The 15,212-nt window shown below is 37.3% G+C and overlaps 1 protein-coding gene across 1 annotated transcript in view; it reads right to left on the bottom strand.

Moving 5' to 3' along the window:
• The window catches only part of LOC124159740 (dynein beta chain, ciliary-like), a 255,329-nt gene that overhangs the window by 215,532 nt on the left and 24,585 nt on the right, over window positions 1-15,212 (bottom strand). Inside the window, exons 7-9 of the mRNA XM_046535651.1 lie at window positions 14,804-15,015; window positions 6,198-6,295; window positions 240-372 (exon numbers count right to left, since the gene is read on the bottom strand). Coding sequence (XP_046391607.1) covers window positions 240-372; window positions 6,198-6,295; window positions 14,804-15,015 — 443 coding nt within the window. The remainder of the gene's footprint in view (window positions 1-239; window positions 373-6,197; window positions 6,296-14,803; window positions 15,016-15,212) is intronic.

Below are 15,212 nucleotides of genomic sequence, written 5' to 3'. Positions count from 1 at the left end.
CCCATTTCCATGCAATACAGTGAGCAACTGTCTGCCATTTGAAATGAATAGGACTACAAGCTAATTTCAAGACTGTTTGGAGTTCTACAGGTATGTTCATACCCATTGGATTCGCTCTTTGTCATTGGAAAAGGCTGTGCAATGGATAGTGCAAGATAAAATGTCAGCTGGTCTAAAAGCAGCCTTGTATAATAAATAATAATAGGTAATTATTATTCAGAATTATTATTTTAACTCACCTTAAATACTTCTAACCGCTCTTGAAACTTAATCATTCTGTCAAATATCAATTTAGGATTAAAATTCCAGAGCAATGGTTCCTTTTCTTTGAAATAACTGGCTAAATTATCTTTGCATTCATTGAATGCATTACTGTGATTAAGAGAAAAAGAAATATCATCCAATATTCAAATTTGGGCGTTAATTTCTTTGGCAAAACATATGCAATGATTCCACTGTCCTTGTATCATTCTCAATTGTAAGAAATAAAAAAAGGTATTACAAGAAAATTGGAACAATGACATTAGCTAAAACACATAATTAATATTCATTATGATATATTATTCTTCACAACTTACAGGTCTGAGAATACTGACTATTACAGGATTCAAAGTATGAAACCTATTATTTTCAAACCCACCCAGGAGCTTCATTAGATGCCTGTTATTTGTTCAACGTTTTTTTGTTACTTTAATATGGAAACTTTATCATTTATATAATCAATTTCACAAAATATGAAAATAATGATAAAAACAAATGATGTTCAAGTTGCAAACATTGCAAAGATCGCTTCTATTTAGTTGATGATTAATACAGTACAACTTCTCATAAACGATACTGAAAGCACCCCAAATTAATTACTTTGTTATGGAGTTTGCAGAGACGAGATAGCCTTTGTTTATCGTCAGTTGTATTTATTACTAAACATGCAATCAATTGATAATGCTTTAAGATAGTTCCTAAACACTTCTTAAGACCAACATTCAAGTAAAAATTAGAAGAGGAAATTTTGCACTTATGCTTTTATCATGGTATACTGCTATCCTATCACATTCGACGGAAATTGGAGGGGTTGGAGGACACTAAGTGCCTTGAATGCTCTCTATCAGTACCTGTGGTAGATAAGTAGCTTAGTAGCAGTTATGTGGGTGGCTTCATTAATTTACTGGGGTGGCCAGAGGCCTTCACTAACTTATTGCTCAAAGTAAAGGCTCAAGCATCAAAGATTTTACTGCTGGTCCAATTGAGAGTAAGTATATACGAGGCATGTTTTTAAAGTAAGTACCGTTTTGACATAAAAAAACAACAAGTAAATTTTTTTCAAAAACAATTTATTCACTTGAAAGGCCATACTTTACTTCTCTAAATAATTCTCATTATTATTGAGGCACTTATCATATCTTGGGACCAGCTTTTGTATGCCATCGTCAAACAAGCTTGCCGCCTGATTAGACAACCACTGCTTCAGTTGTTTTCACTTCGTCATCATCGGAATGGCGCTGTCCCGCCATTAAGGGTGTGTTGCTGGTCGATTTTTTGACTTGCGGCGACACAATCAATGCAACAGCGTACTGTGCGACTTTACAAAAACTGCGCCGTGCTATTCAAAACATAAGGCGTGGCATGCTGAGTGCAGGTGTCGTTTTGCTCCACAATAATGCCCGTCCACACACAGCAAATTGAACACAAGACCTTATCACTTCTTTTGGCTGGGAACAATTAACAATTAATCCACCCTCCATACAGTCCCGATCTAGCGCCGAGCGACTACCATTAGTTTATGCACTTGAAGAAGCATCTGGCGGGTCAGTGCCATACCAATGATGACGAAGTGAAAACGACCGTGAAGCAGTGGTTGTCAAATCAGGCGGCAAGCTTCTTTGACGATGGCATACAAAAGCTGGTCTCAAGATACGATAAATGCCTCAATAGTAATGGGAATTATGTAGAAAAGTAGAGTAAAGTATGGCCTTTCAAGTGAATAAATTATTTTTGAAAAAAATGTACTTGTTTTTTGTGTCAAAAACGGTACTTACTTTAAAAACACGCCTCGTACCTATACCACAACTATGATGAAAAGCAAGTAAAAAAATTAGTATGAAAGCAATGATGCAGGACTATCAGCATCCTAGAGTTGAATAAAATAATACAGAGATTCTGCATTCCAAATAATTCTCAGACTTGTGAAGGTCTAGTATTGTATGATCCAGGAAGTGCAACTCTGTACTCTGAGTACTCTAGCCTTCTAAGAATTTAGATTACCCTATATTAAGTGCATTGAAATGAAGATGGGATAATGAAATGAAAAAACTTATGATTTTCATTTAATTGTTAAGCCGAAAAGGTTCTGAACAGATGCCCAAACGTAAATTTTAAAAAATGTAAGCCAAGGCAATATTCTCATGTGATGAAAGAGACCCATCTATCACAGGTTGTGACATGCTTTCAGATGACAATTGAAAAAAAAAGGATGCTAGATTTTCTACACAAATACATTGCGTCCATAAGTATTTAGTTTAATTGCAAAGATATATTGCACACCCTAATGTAAACATAAATAAGATTTGTGCACAACTATTTTCATCCAAAATTCAAAGGTGAGTATGTACTCAACGTAGAGCTCAATGTACACTATGCAAATACAAAAGTGAGATAATATGCCCTACTCTCACTTCTCTAGTCCACATGGATGAAATTGCCTTGAATCTGAATTTAAAAGTAAATAAAATTAAGTTTTGAGCATCCTTTAAAAGAAACCAATTCAAATTATATCAAAACACCAGTAATTGAGAACCATTTGTTGCTATCAATTACAATAATATAGGGATGAGTCGATTCCACTTTTTTTCGATTCCGATTCCAATTTCGATTCCTTCAAATCGATTCCAGATTCTCGATTCCGATTCCATCGATTCTTGTTCATTCTAACTGGTGGGATTTTGATTTATCTGTAGCATCGCTGTCATTAAAATTTAAGAATTGAATGGAATAAAATAACTAGGAATGGACGGATCCAGGATTTTTGGAGCGAGATCTTTTGAATCGGATATTTTCGAATCCAAATGCATTTTCAAATTCTTGCCATTAAACAAAGTCATTATTCGTTTATTGTGGGTACATGCAATCAATGGAATGCTTCTTAGATTTTCATTCACATTCTAATATATTTAAAATATATTAAATATATTAGATTTAATTAAATATATTAGAATTTAATTAAATTTAATATATATAAATTATTTTTATAAATTAAAAATTATTTTATGGGCTTTCATGTTGTTTTTTAAAAACATCTTCACATACTCAGGGCCTAAACTGTTATGCTTGGGTTTGGAAATGAAAATAGGAAAAATCTTAGGAAGAACCACTGACCAGTGGCGTAGCGAGAGGAATATAAATGTAAAAAACACAATTACTTTCCTTCATAAAAGGAAACAAAATATTTAAAAATCATGAATTTACAAAAATAAAAAAAATGAATCTTTGAAAAATGAAGTTTTTCTATTATGAAGGGCGTTAAAATTAGTTTGAAACCCTCTCCTTTGTACCCTGTTGTTTAAAAATTTTCCCCCTGGTTTTGGATCCCCCCTTAACAAAATTCCTGGGTACCCCCCTGCCATCGACTGAATTCCAATTTTCCTCACGCACGTTTCCCCCGAATTTTACTTTCTCATCACTTACGGACTTGTGTTTCATCCGAAAATGCTTCAGTATGGTGAGGTGGATTTAGCACATCCTCGGGATAACTTACGCCACAGTGCACGCACATGGCATTCATTGGTTCTCCTTATCTCAGTGGAAATTTTTACACGCAAGACATTTTTATCGGCGTATCATTAAATTGAATTGCAACTGTGCAATTAGCAACACAATTAACAGTATTTAAAACGGCATTAACGTCATGTGTGACGAGGTGCTCAACCGCTTAGCATGAGGAAGAAGTGGCAGCAGAAGCACGTAAAGGAGAGGTGGAGGGGTGGCGTAGCCAGGAATTTCGTTCGGGGGGGATTCAAAACCAGGGGGTAATTTAAAAAAAAACCGGGCACTAAATAATGGGTTTTAAACTAATTTTAACACTTTTTATAATCGAAAAACTTAATTTGTTAAAAAAAAATTTTGTAAATTCCTGATTTTTCAATATTTTGTTTTCTTTTGTGAAGGACAATAACTGTGTTTTTATATTTCGGGGGGTGAGGTCCGGACCATCCCCATGGCTACGCCACTGGGAAGGAGCACATGAAGGAGAGGTGGAGAGGAAGGAGCCCGCTCCCTCCGTATTTCAAACAACAAGGCTACAAATGAGGGAGTCGGACGAAGAAATCAGATCTTGCTTCAGTGACGTCGTTGCCTTCAAAGCGAAGCCGGGCGCGCTACGTGATATTTGTAGTTGGCTTTACCAATCCGTCTCTAATTGTTTGAGGGGTTAATGCTGCGCTTGTTTCTTTGAAAATTATGCTGTTTGGACAATCAGTAAAGTGTAATTGTAGAATTGTAGATAGAAAACTGAGTGGCAATCAATTAGAGCTGAAAAATAAACAGTAATATCTTCAGGAATGCGTCTCGTTTGGTCTAATTCTTTTTTAAATCCCGTGCACATCATCTAATTGTCGAAGCTATCAAGATATCTTCGGGCCCAAAAAGTCACTCTCCTAGCATTTGACGTCTAGAAACAGAGAATTGAAGCAGGTAGGCCAAAAAAGGTCAGTTGGTGAGGCGAGTTAGGGATGAAACACGCTTCAATTGTTTTCATGTGATTTGATATTTTCCTTAGAAGACAATGATTTTTGGTCCGTGTGATTTCGGATACAAAAAAAAAACAACAGAGGCACGGGCTGGTGGACGGCCGAGGGTGGTTTTCTGAAATCTGCGACGTAGTTACTTTTGACGTGGTTATTATCCTACGGCGCTGAGATTCCTCCGATGATTGTTCAATCTCTTGGGAAGAGTCACACTATGTGCCAGTCGTATTTTGCCTTTTTTATTTTCTGGCTTAAAATCCTGGCCACGGCTGAAATTCTACTCGCAACCTCTGCGAGAGCATTCAAACAAAACGGTTCATGAGTAGGACAAGAATCGCATGCGACAACGCATTCGAAGAGAGAATCGGAACTCTTTCCACCCTGATGGGGCGTTGCATTCACTGAATCTATTATTTAAAATTTCGGATCCAGATCCGATGTATTCCGCGACTTTGGATCCGATGTATCCGATGAAGGGCAATATCCGCGGATATTTGGATCCGAGGTATCCTATCCGACCATCCCTAAAAATAACAATAGCCGCGGTGGCTAAACAAGAATGTAGCGTTCATTGCGTCCATACACACTAGAGCAGCCTGGCGGGTGCGCGGTGGCGGCCGAACGCAACCTGTCGAGTCCACCCGGAGGCCGCGGCGGCTTATGCCAAGCAAGTATCAACTTCCTCAAGGGTTGCATTGATGAAACTAGGCTATACAAACACGAATGTGTCTAATTTTTTTATTATTGACGCAGACGCGTGTTAGCCTAAAAAAGTTACGTAAATAAAAAATACCCGCTCTCAGCGCATATTTATAAGAAACTTTTTTCACAGGAAAACTCGCTCTCTGCACGTTTTTATTATCATCAGACTTCAAATATCATTCGAAAAAAAAAATAAAAAATATATTTCGATCTATTATACTTTAAAATTGGTGGTCGAGATGAATTCTCCGAATGTGATTCATAATCGCAATACTTTGATTTGCCGTGACCAGCGGCTAATAAAAGAACGGAAAACGCATGCATTGCTTCCCGATCCCGAGGTTTCCAATTTTTTTTTCTCTTAGAGTTGCTCATGATCACGCGCCATTTCAGGGTTCGTCGTTTTGTCGCTCTTGCCGACATTTTCATGTTTCCGAGGCCGCTTAGGTATGTTAGTCGCAGCACCCGCGTGCCGGGCGTATCCTCCGCGCGGGCAAGGCTGACACCGCGGCCGCTTAGATGTGTGGCAGCCTTTGTGCCCCAAACTTATAGTCTATGCTCAAAACATTTATCTTCCTGGAATCGATGGAATCGGAATCGACTTTAGGCGATCGATTCTCGATTCCGATTCCGTGCCCGAGAATCGGTGGAATCGAGAATCGACATTTGGAATCGACTCATCCCTACAATAATATTTCAAATACATTAGAGAACTTAAGAGATGAGTTTATTGACTTTAGGAACTACAATAATTACCGGAATTCATTCAGCATCTCCATGGATTGATTGACTCTCGCCAGGGTTTCATCAGCCTCCCCTAGGAATATACTCTCTGGAACAAGGAATTCCCTTGCCTGTATAAATAAAGGTTGAACAAAGCTATTGGATTGGATACACGAAAAACAATTTAATACTGGGTCTCTTCACCTCAAATCTGGCAGATAGTGCAAAATCATGTCAGGTGACCATCACCGATTTCTCTGAAATTTATACATGTGAAAGCAGTACTTATCCTTAATATCCGTAATGTTTAAAGGATTATAATTTTGTAATGGTTCATTTCTGAGCTAAGATAAAATGATCACTATTCATCATAAGGATACTGCTTTCACACATATAAATTACAGAGAAATCGGTGATGGTCACCTGACACCCCTTTGCCAGATTTGAGATGAAATCCCCCAACTAATTCTAAATTTTGCGTTGACCATATTTGTTTATTTTGACCCTTTACATTATTTTGTTTATATAAACAAAATAATGTAAATAATAAAAAAATAAGTATAAAAATAATCTCAGAAATAACAATCATGTTTAACACATACCATACATACAAAAGATGGAAATAAAAATGAAAGTCTTTGCAATTGGCTTTTGAAACTGGTGCTGGAGGCAAAGAGATCAAGAGAAGAGGTCATGCTGGGGTGTAATATTCAATGTGAGTGTAGTATGTCTTCACCTGAAGAGAATCTTAGGTGAGGTAAGCGATGTTGTACTATTGCAAGGAATATTGAGACTGTTGTCCATACAACAAAAAGAGAAGAAGAAGTATTTGAGATGAAATTGAAAAGAGATGGTAAATGGTAGAAAAAGGATCTATGCGAAAAGGAGTCGGCATTTGGGCTGGTGTAGAGATTCAGTATTACGGGTTTTGCAGGCTGGAATGTGGAGAGAAAAGAACTACAGGAGATCAATGCATCTGAAGGACCCATTCATGATGCAGTGATGAAATTTGATGTTGGATATCAATCAACAGCAGGTGGGGTATAATCATCTAAGTGAGTGTGGTATGTCTTCAACTAAAGAGAGTCTTATGGCCTGGTTACACGGTACATTAAAATGTACATGATTCTGTACATTTTTCTGAATGGTTTTCTGAAAAGATTCTTGTATATTTATATGGACAAGATACACGAATAGGTGGTTATACGGTACATTTTTGGACAAGTTTCTGAACATTTTTAAATGCGCAATAAATTATTTCAACTTCAAATACAAACCAATGGGGAACATGCACACTTTTTTAAAAGTACTAGAATAAGAAGACCCCTACCTCAAATGTACTCGCCGAAAATTTTGCGGATAAATAATGTTTTCTATCTGAGTTGTGTCTTTAAAAAATAATAATAATAATATTTATTTATCACCGTTGGCAAAATACAATGCATGGCTATGTCAAGATTTGCATACAAAAAAAGATGCAATATAAAAGTACAAAAGACATTACGAGATGCGTATACCATATGTATATATATACAATAAAAATACAGAAAAGGGAAAACCATACAAAAACACATTACAATATCATGTTTTTATGAGAGTCTTCAAGGTATTCAGAGACACTGTAATAGCACTGTCTGAATAGGAGATTTTTAACCCTCCATTTGAACAAAGCAGGTGAAGAGACGGATTTAATTTCCTCAGGGGTGTGATTAAAAATTGCAGAGGCAGAGTGGTAGGGGCCTTTCAGGCAGAGAGAACTTGAGTATTGCTGAGAGTGTATATTATTTCTAGAGCGGGTAGAGTAATTGGGAGTGTGAGGATTTTAGCATTGGAAAAAAGAGGTTTACCTGGGGTTCGTATAGAGACTTGAAACATTGCCTTGATGGCTTGCTTTTGTGCAGAAAAAGCTTTACTTGAGGCAGCTGAATTTCCCCAGAACAAAATGCCATAGGATAAGTGAGTGTGTATTTTTGCGAAATACAGCTTTTTCAAAGTATCTAGAGACACAACTGGTGCTAACATCCTGATCATGAAGGTGCCTACCGATACTTTTCTGATTGTGGCTTGAATATGATGTGACCAATCTAGGGTCTCGGAAATGATAAGTCCAAGGAACTTAGAGGTACTTACGCTGTTTCTGTGTGGATTTTTATAATTACTTGGGAAGAGATCTACCATATTCAATCTCTTATGCAGAAATTGAAGGAAGACTGTTTTTTCTTCATTGAGCATGAGGTTATTTTTGCTGCACCATTGTTGCATTTCGTTGACAGTAATATTTCTGAGACGGATTAGATTTTGGGGACTGTCAGCTGTGATGATAGCAGATATATCTTCTGCATAGAGAATTAATTTGCCATGGGATAGGTGGTTTGGAAGGTCATTGATGAACAATAGGAATAGGAGCGGTCCCAGGAGAGACCCTTGGGGTACCCCACAGGAGAGTTTCATTGCACTGGATTTAACAGTAGAGTAACTGATGGAATAGCAGACAATTTGCATCCTTTCACCCAGATAGGACATGATCCATTTAAGGGGAAAACCTACGATGCCGAAAGCACAGAGCTTATTTTTTAGAATGTTGTGGTCAATGAGATCAAAAGCCTTACTTAGGTCAAAGAAAATTCCAAGGGTGAGTAGTTTGTCATTTAGGCCTAAAAGTATTTCGTTTATGAGCTCAAAGGAGGCTGTTGTAGTGGATTTACCAGTCCGAAAACCATGTTGGCTGTCATGGAGTAGCTTCTTTGAAGACAAATATTCATACATACGTGTGAAGAATAATTTTTCCATTAGTTTCAAAAAAACAGAAAGAATGGATATAGGTCTGTAGTTATCTGCATTTTCGCGAGAACCGTTTTTGTGAACAGGTATCACTCGGGAAGATTTGAGATTTGTAGGGAAGCACCCAGAGGAGAAAGATGAGTTTATGATATCAGCCAAGGGTAGTGCAATGATGTGTGCAACAGCTTTCAATACTGGCATAGGGATGTCATCCAGGCCAGTAGAAAATTTATTACCAAAAGAGTTGATAGTTTTTATAATTTCTGCCTGATTTGTGGGAAAAAGGAACATAGCTTGATGGAAGTGCTTTTGTGGGGGCTTCGGCGTGTTTGCCTTTTTGAGGAGTTTTGTCGCAAAATTACAGAAGTGAGTGTTCTTCTTTGATTGAGAATCTTCATTGATTGCTTGAAAACATGACGTCATCGGAACATGCACTCATTACATCACAGCACGGTATCCATTGATGACAGACTGAGGAAGTAGATAGAAAATCTGTCAACATAGGGGCTCAAACGCAAATTTGGCGAATATAATTGCTGTTTTTATTAGGAAGTCCCATTAGCCCCATTAGTCCTATTAGCTTCCCATTGTAGGATTAATTAAACGTCAAACTGCGGATTATGAAGATTTTGGGTTGCCAAGGCATTGTTGAAATAAATGAAGGGGATTGTTTGGGGATATTTGGAGATATTAAATTAAAATAAATTTATTGCATATTGTGCTCCATGTTACAAACCTACATCATTTGCTTTATGCAGTAAGTGTATATGCAGCAGAGATCTTCAATACAAAAAGTGTGAAAATCATATAAATCGTGTATCCCATAAAGCCATATAAAGTGCCCCGTCGCTCAAGTACCTCTATTTACTCGCCAGAGAAGGTTTTTGCTTGACTCTCTAAGGTCACAAATAAGATAAATAAGTGGTTGATGACCTACATAATGGAGTTAAATACATTATCTATATTGCCAATGGGATATTCTCAAAGTAAGTACACTCTTAAATCTGGGTTACCTTAGAGTTTTATCAAGTCCCCAGTTTTTCTCAGATGGCCACCATATTTAGGATGTATCACTTAATACACTTTGTAAACAATCCTATAAATGTATACCTAGTATTCTTCCCATTGAGGGATTAAAAATAAAGGAATATGGCTGTTTGCGAGAATAAATACTGATTACGATTAAACCACAGGGAAAATTAAGGAATGTAACAGGTGGCCGGCCTGTCGTCGCAAGAAGCCCCTATTCACCTGTATCGTTCAAATGTGGTAGGATAGTAGTCATCATCATTAGTCAACAATCCTAAGATTGGTTTGATGCAGCTCTCCATTTCTCTCTCCTATCCACTAATCTCTTCATAGCTACATATTTATTCTCTTTTACATCCTTTATAACCTGTCCTATATAACTCATTCGGGGCCGTCCCTTGCCCTTTTTCCCTTCCACTTGTCCTTCAACGATTATCTTCATCAGACCATCGTGCCTCAAAATGTGGCCAACTAAGTTGTCCCTTCTTCTGCTTAATGTTTTCAGGAGGCTTCTCTTTTCTCCCACTCTCCTTAACACTTCCTGGTTACTCACACGGTCAATCCATTTTATCTTCATCATTCTTCGGTAGCACCACATTTCGAATGCTTCCACTCTAGACTTCTCTGCTGCTGTCAACGTCCAAGCCTCGCTTCCATAGAGAAACATACTCCATATGTAGCATCTGATGAATTGTTTCCTTACTTCTATGCTGGTATTTTCAGCTGTAAGAAGATTCTTCTTTTTGTAGAAAGCCCTCTTCGCCTGAGCTATTCTACTGTGTATTTCTTTCTTGCTCCATCCATCGCTGGTAATTCGGCTTCCCAGGTAAGAGAACTCGTTCACCTCTTCAAGCTTATGCTTTCCTAGGTTGATGTTTGTTTTAGCCTCCTCTCTTTCACTGCAAATTAATATCTTAGTCTTCTTTTTGTTGATTTTCAGCTGATATCTGGCCATTGTCCTTTCCATAGTAGTATTCCATAATAAAAGCACAATTGGAGAATTTTCCATGCCCTTAACACATTCAATGCAGGCCCAATTTTCATGAAAGTCATCAGAATCGGCCGATAAATTAAGAAAGAAAAATAGAGAGAGGTTTTCACGCCATAACTTCCGTTCAAATACTGCTATTTACAAATGATGCACACGGGTCGAAAGAGGGAAGCTTGCTGAATGCCATGCCGATTAGTAGGTGACTAAGTAAATACATCAGATGGATTTTCAGCTAGCAATGTACCTATTAAGTCTTACTGGGCAATAAATAAATAAATATTTAAAAACATTCGTAATATAATTTTTATAAATTGCATAATTATATACCTGCTTGCTTCTACCCCACGCACCACGGTAGTGAGGAAGCAATCACTGTTTTTCAGGAAATCAGCTGTCATAAAGGAGTCGACCAGAGGCAAACTATCGTATTGTGCCTTCTTCAATCCCTCTTAAGTCAATTTATCCTTAGAAAAACTACAACAAAGCTCGACGATGGTTTTTACTTGAACGGAAATGTATTAAAACAGTGGACACTGGACAATACTCTCCCGATTTTGACCCTTTTACTGCTTGGACTTCTCGCGGTTCATACATTCTGCGCCTTTCCATCTGATTCTTCCTTTTACCCATTCCATTTTCTCTTTTCCTTTCTATCGTTACCCATATCCAATCAGTGAAATATCCAAGACAACCAAGGCGTCAAAATCAAAATAGCTATCGGGGCCACACATAAACAAAGGAGTTGGCACTACCAGCTAGATGAACTGAATGTGTCGTTTTCGTAGTCTCCCACCAGGTGACTCTGAGTTCAAATTTTACGATTATCCGAATGTAATTAGAACAGATTCTAATTTCTGTTCAGAAATTCATACATTTTTCCATGTCTACATAGTGCATTTTTGCCTTCATTCTGAGAATCAGACATTTTCACATTTTCTTGTACATTCTAATGTAACGTGTAACCAGGCCTAGAGGTGAGGTAAGGGATGTCGTACTATTGCTAGGAAGACTGAGACTGTTGCCGATACAACAAAAAGATTTAATAGGTGATTAAATATGATTAAGTATGCAGGCAGCAACACTTTCCTTCAACGCTTAAGCAAGAGGGGAGGATCAAGATATTCCAAACCCCCTCTTCCCTTGCTGAAGTGCTTGCAAGATATGGTCTTGAGTGAACCCCCCCCAAATGGCATTCCCCAAAAAATGTACCCTGCCTCTACAGAACCACCCAGACCATGCATTGGCTGTGCCTTTTCATAGAAAATATTATTTCTAGAGATGGGTCGAATAGCAGATTTCTCGAACTCGAATATCGAATATTAAATCATTGCTTGAATATTCGAATACCTCAAATACTAGAATTGGGTAAAGCATATTAAACGTACGTTTCTTCTTCTATTTCCCTTGATTAATGTATAAATAAAAAGGCATGCAGTGGAACCTCAATCTATCGTTTTTCAAGAGGATAGACGAAACGATGAATGAGGGAATGTTTGACCAGGTTGCCTATGCAGCAGGAAACCCAAGATTTTGGCGAGTAATTGTGATTTCCTTTTAAGGATTCAAAAAGGAATTTAGCTGATTAAGGGAATATTTTAATTTTATCGAAATAATTTGGGCATGTAGCTGATTCAACTAGCATCTCTTTCAAATATCTTAAGGGGACACAACACCTCGCGAAAAAAGATTGCATGCCGTCTCGGCATTTACACTGCTACGATGGATTTCTGTCTGATGTACACATTCTTATCTACCAAACGCCATTTCAGCGGCACGCCCATCTGATACTCCATTTCATCCAACTTCTTATTTTCAACAGGTAGCTCGCTTTAACCCCACTCCTACTGTCAAGTGCTAGCGGACAATGCGAGGCATTTTGCAAAATACTTGTGCTTCTCCACCGGATTTTCTTCTTCTTCAATTATTTTCAATCCATCTTTGGAAGTTCTCACAAGATAAGCAGAAGAATTGGAATTGCTAGGAGGGAGAAACCAAATATTCTGAGAAAATATCCCTTTCTCAGTGACTGTAACAATAGAGATTTATAGCATAACTCATAAATTGTAACTTGATATATGTTTTCGGAAAAAATGCCTCATCAACTACCGAGAAGCTCAGCTGCAAGGATATCGAGTTTTGCCAGAACACTAAGTCTCCGTCGTATTTTGATATTTAATTCCTTGCGTAAAATGCTTGAATAAAGTCAGAAATATGTCGTGTTTGCTCTTATTCTTTTTTAAATTACGGGCACATTACTAATATCTCAATCCAATAAAGGTGCAATGTCAATTGCCGAAAGTAATTGTTAGACACCTTTTGGGCTAATAGATGACTCATGAGCAATTGACCTCCAGAAATGGGGAACATGTAAGCAGGTGTGCAGAAAAAGGTCAGTGGGGGAGAAAGAGGGAAGGGTGAAACACGATTCTATTATTCTCATGTAACTTGATATTTTCTTTTGAAGCTTTTGATTTATGGCCTTCCTAATACAAACCCTGCACGAGCTGTGACCTTTAGTTTGATTTCGGAGAGGAAGAAAGCGTCGGAGGAGGGGCCAAGGGCTGATGGATGGAGGGGGTAGAGGATTTTGGGAATTGTGCTGCATAGTAACTATCCCACAGCATAGTGGTTCTCCTGGTGGGGGAAACCGGGGATTTTCGGATTTTTTCATCGGATAATAATAATAATAATAATAATTTATTTCACCGATTGGCAAGAGTACAATTGCATGGCTACGTCATAAAAAGCTAATAATAATATAAAATAAAAATACAATGATGATGTGTCATCAAGATTTACATTTTCCTCCTTACATTTACATTTACAGGATTATTTTCAGTTCCCCACATTGAACTCTTTTCACCGCTCTAATCTGCGAATTTGATGTAGTTCGTCAACTTGCCTAAAACAGTGCTGCATGCACTAAATGGCTAGAGTTTTCAACATTTTTCCGAGTCAACCTCCATCGACGTGCGTGCGACAGTGGATGGCGCAAAATTCAAAGTATTCGAGATTGTACCTTAAACATAATTATTCGAGATCTCGAATGTCGAACACTTTCCAGTATTCGAGGTCTTCGAGTATTCTCGGATACTATTCCCACATCTCTAATTATTTCACACAAGTTTGAAAATAAAATTAAGCAAATCAAAATAACTTCCAGCAAAAACTACTCATGCAAGCTATTCTTCCCTAGCATAGCCATGAAGATGTAAACACCGTATTTCTCCGAATATTGTCCCCCTCTGAATATAGTCCCCCCCCTCATTTTGAGGCTTCAGTTTCGGGAAAAGTTAAATAAATGCGTTTGAATATAGTCCCCCCTTTACTTTTACCACAGGCATTTTTGGAAAAAAAGGGGGGACTATATTCACACATATACGGTACATGTTAACTAATGCATGCATGTGTGTCTAAACACATAAATATAATGACTTAAGAAAAGCAGTGCCTTTCATTATCAAAGAATAATTAATTGGTGCCTATCACTGAAACCTCTCTCTAAAAAATTTTGATTCCCACAACTATGATATAAATAGGTGTTACTGTATTTTAGACAGGGATAGACTGAAATGGATATGTATACCATGTCCTTCCATAATCTAAATAAATTATTACTTTTATATTCAATGTAGTGATAGTGATATAAATATTAGCAGTAACATAATCACCAAGAATTTCCAATTGGGAAAATTCAAAGACCATATCAGTAAAATCCTTACATCATTTCTAAGATAATTTAATTTTAATAATCTAAGATAATTTAAGATAATTTAATTGGAAAATTCCACCCAAAGTTACAGAGAATTACCAAAGAATGGCTTAAGATCTACACTACCTTTTCGATGAGCATGTTGCAGATTTGTCTCATCAAAAGAACAATTCTTGATGATGAGCAGTAATAATTTGAATTTGCCCACACTAGACAAACAGTATGCATCAATGGGATTAATAGGGGCATAGTATCAGGCAATTCTGAATCTATGAAATTTGAAATTTTATCTCGAAGAGTATTCAAATAGATGCTGATATCACGAGCCTCAATCAATGCTGAAAAATTCATAAAAAAGTATAATTAATATTTTACACAGCAACTTAGCAAATGACAACACTTTCACCACAGTTACAAAAAAGGGCACTTTAGCAGAGGCAGAAGAAGAATTACTGCAGATATTCTACCCTTGAAACAAATTTTCATGAAAAAATTAGTATCAATTCAACTTTTCAATTATTACTTATATGAAAAA

The sequence above is a fragment of the Ischnura elegans genome, chromosome 5 (assembly GCF_921293095.1).
Source record: "Ischnura elegans chromosome 5, ioIscEleg1.1, whole genome shotgun sequence".
Taxonomy (NCBI): Eukaryota; Metazoa; Arthropoda; class Insecta; order Odonata; family Coenagrionidae; genus Ischnura; species Ischnura elegans.
The sequence above is the reverse complement of the archived record's forward strand: the minus strand, read 5'-3'. Positions and strand labels throughout refer to the sequence as shown.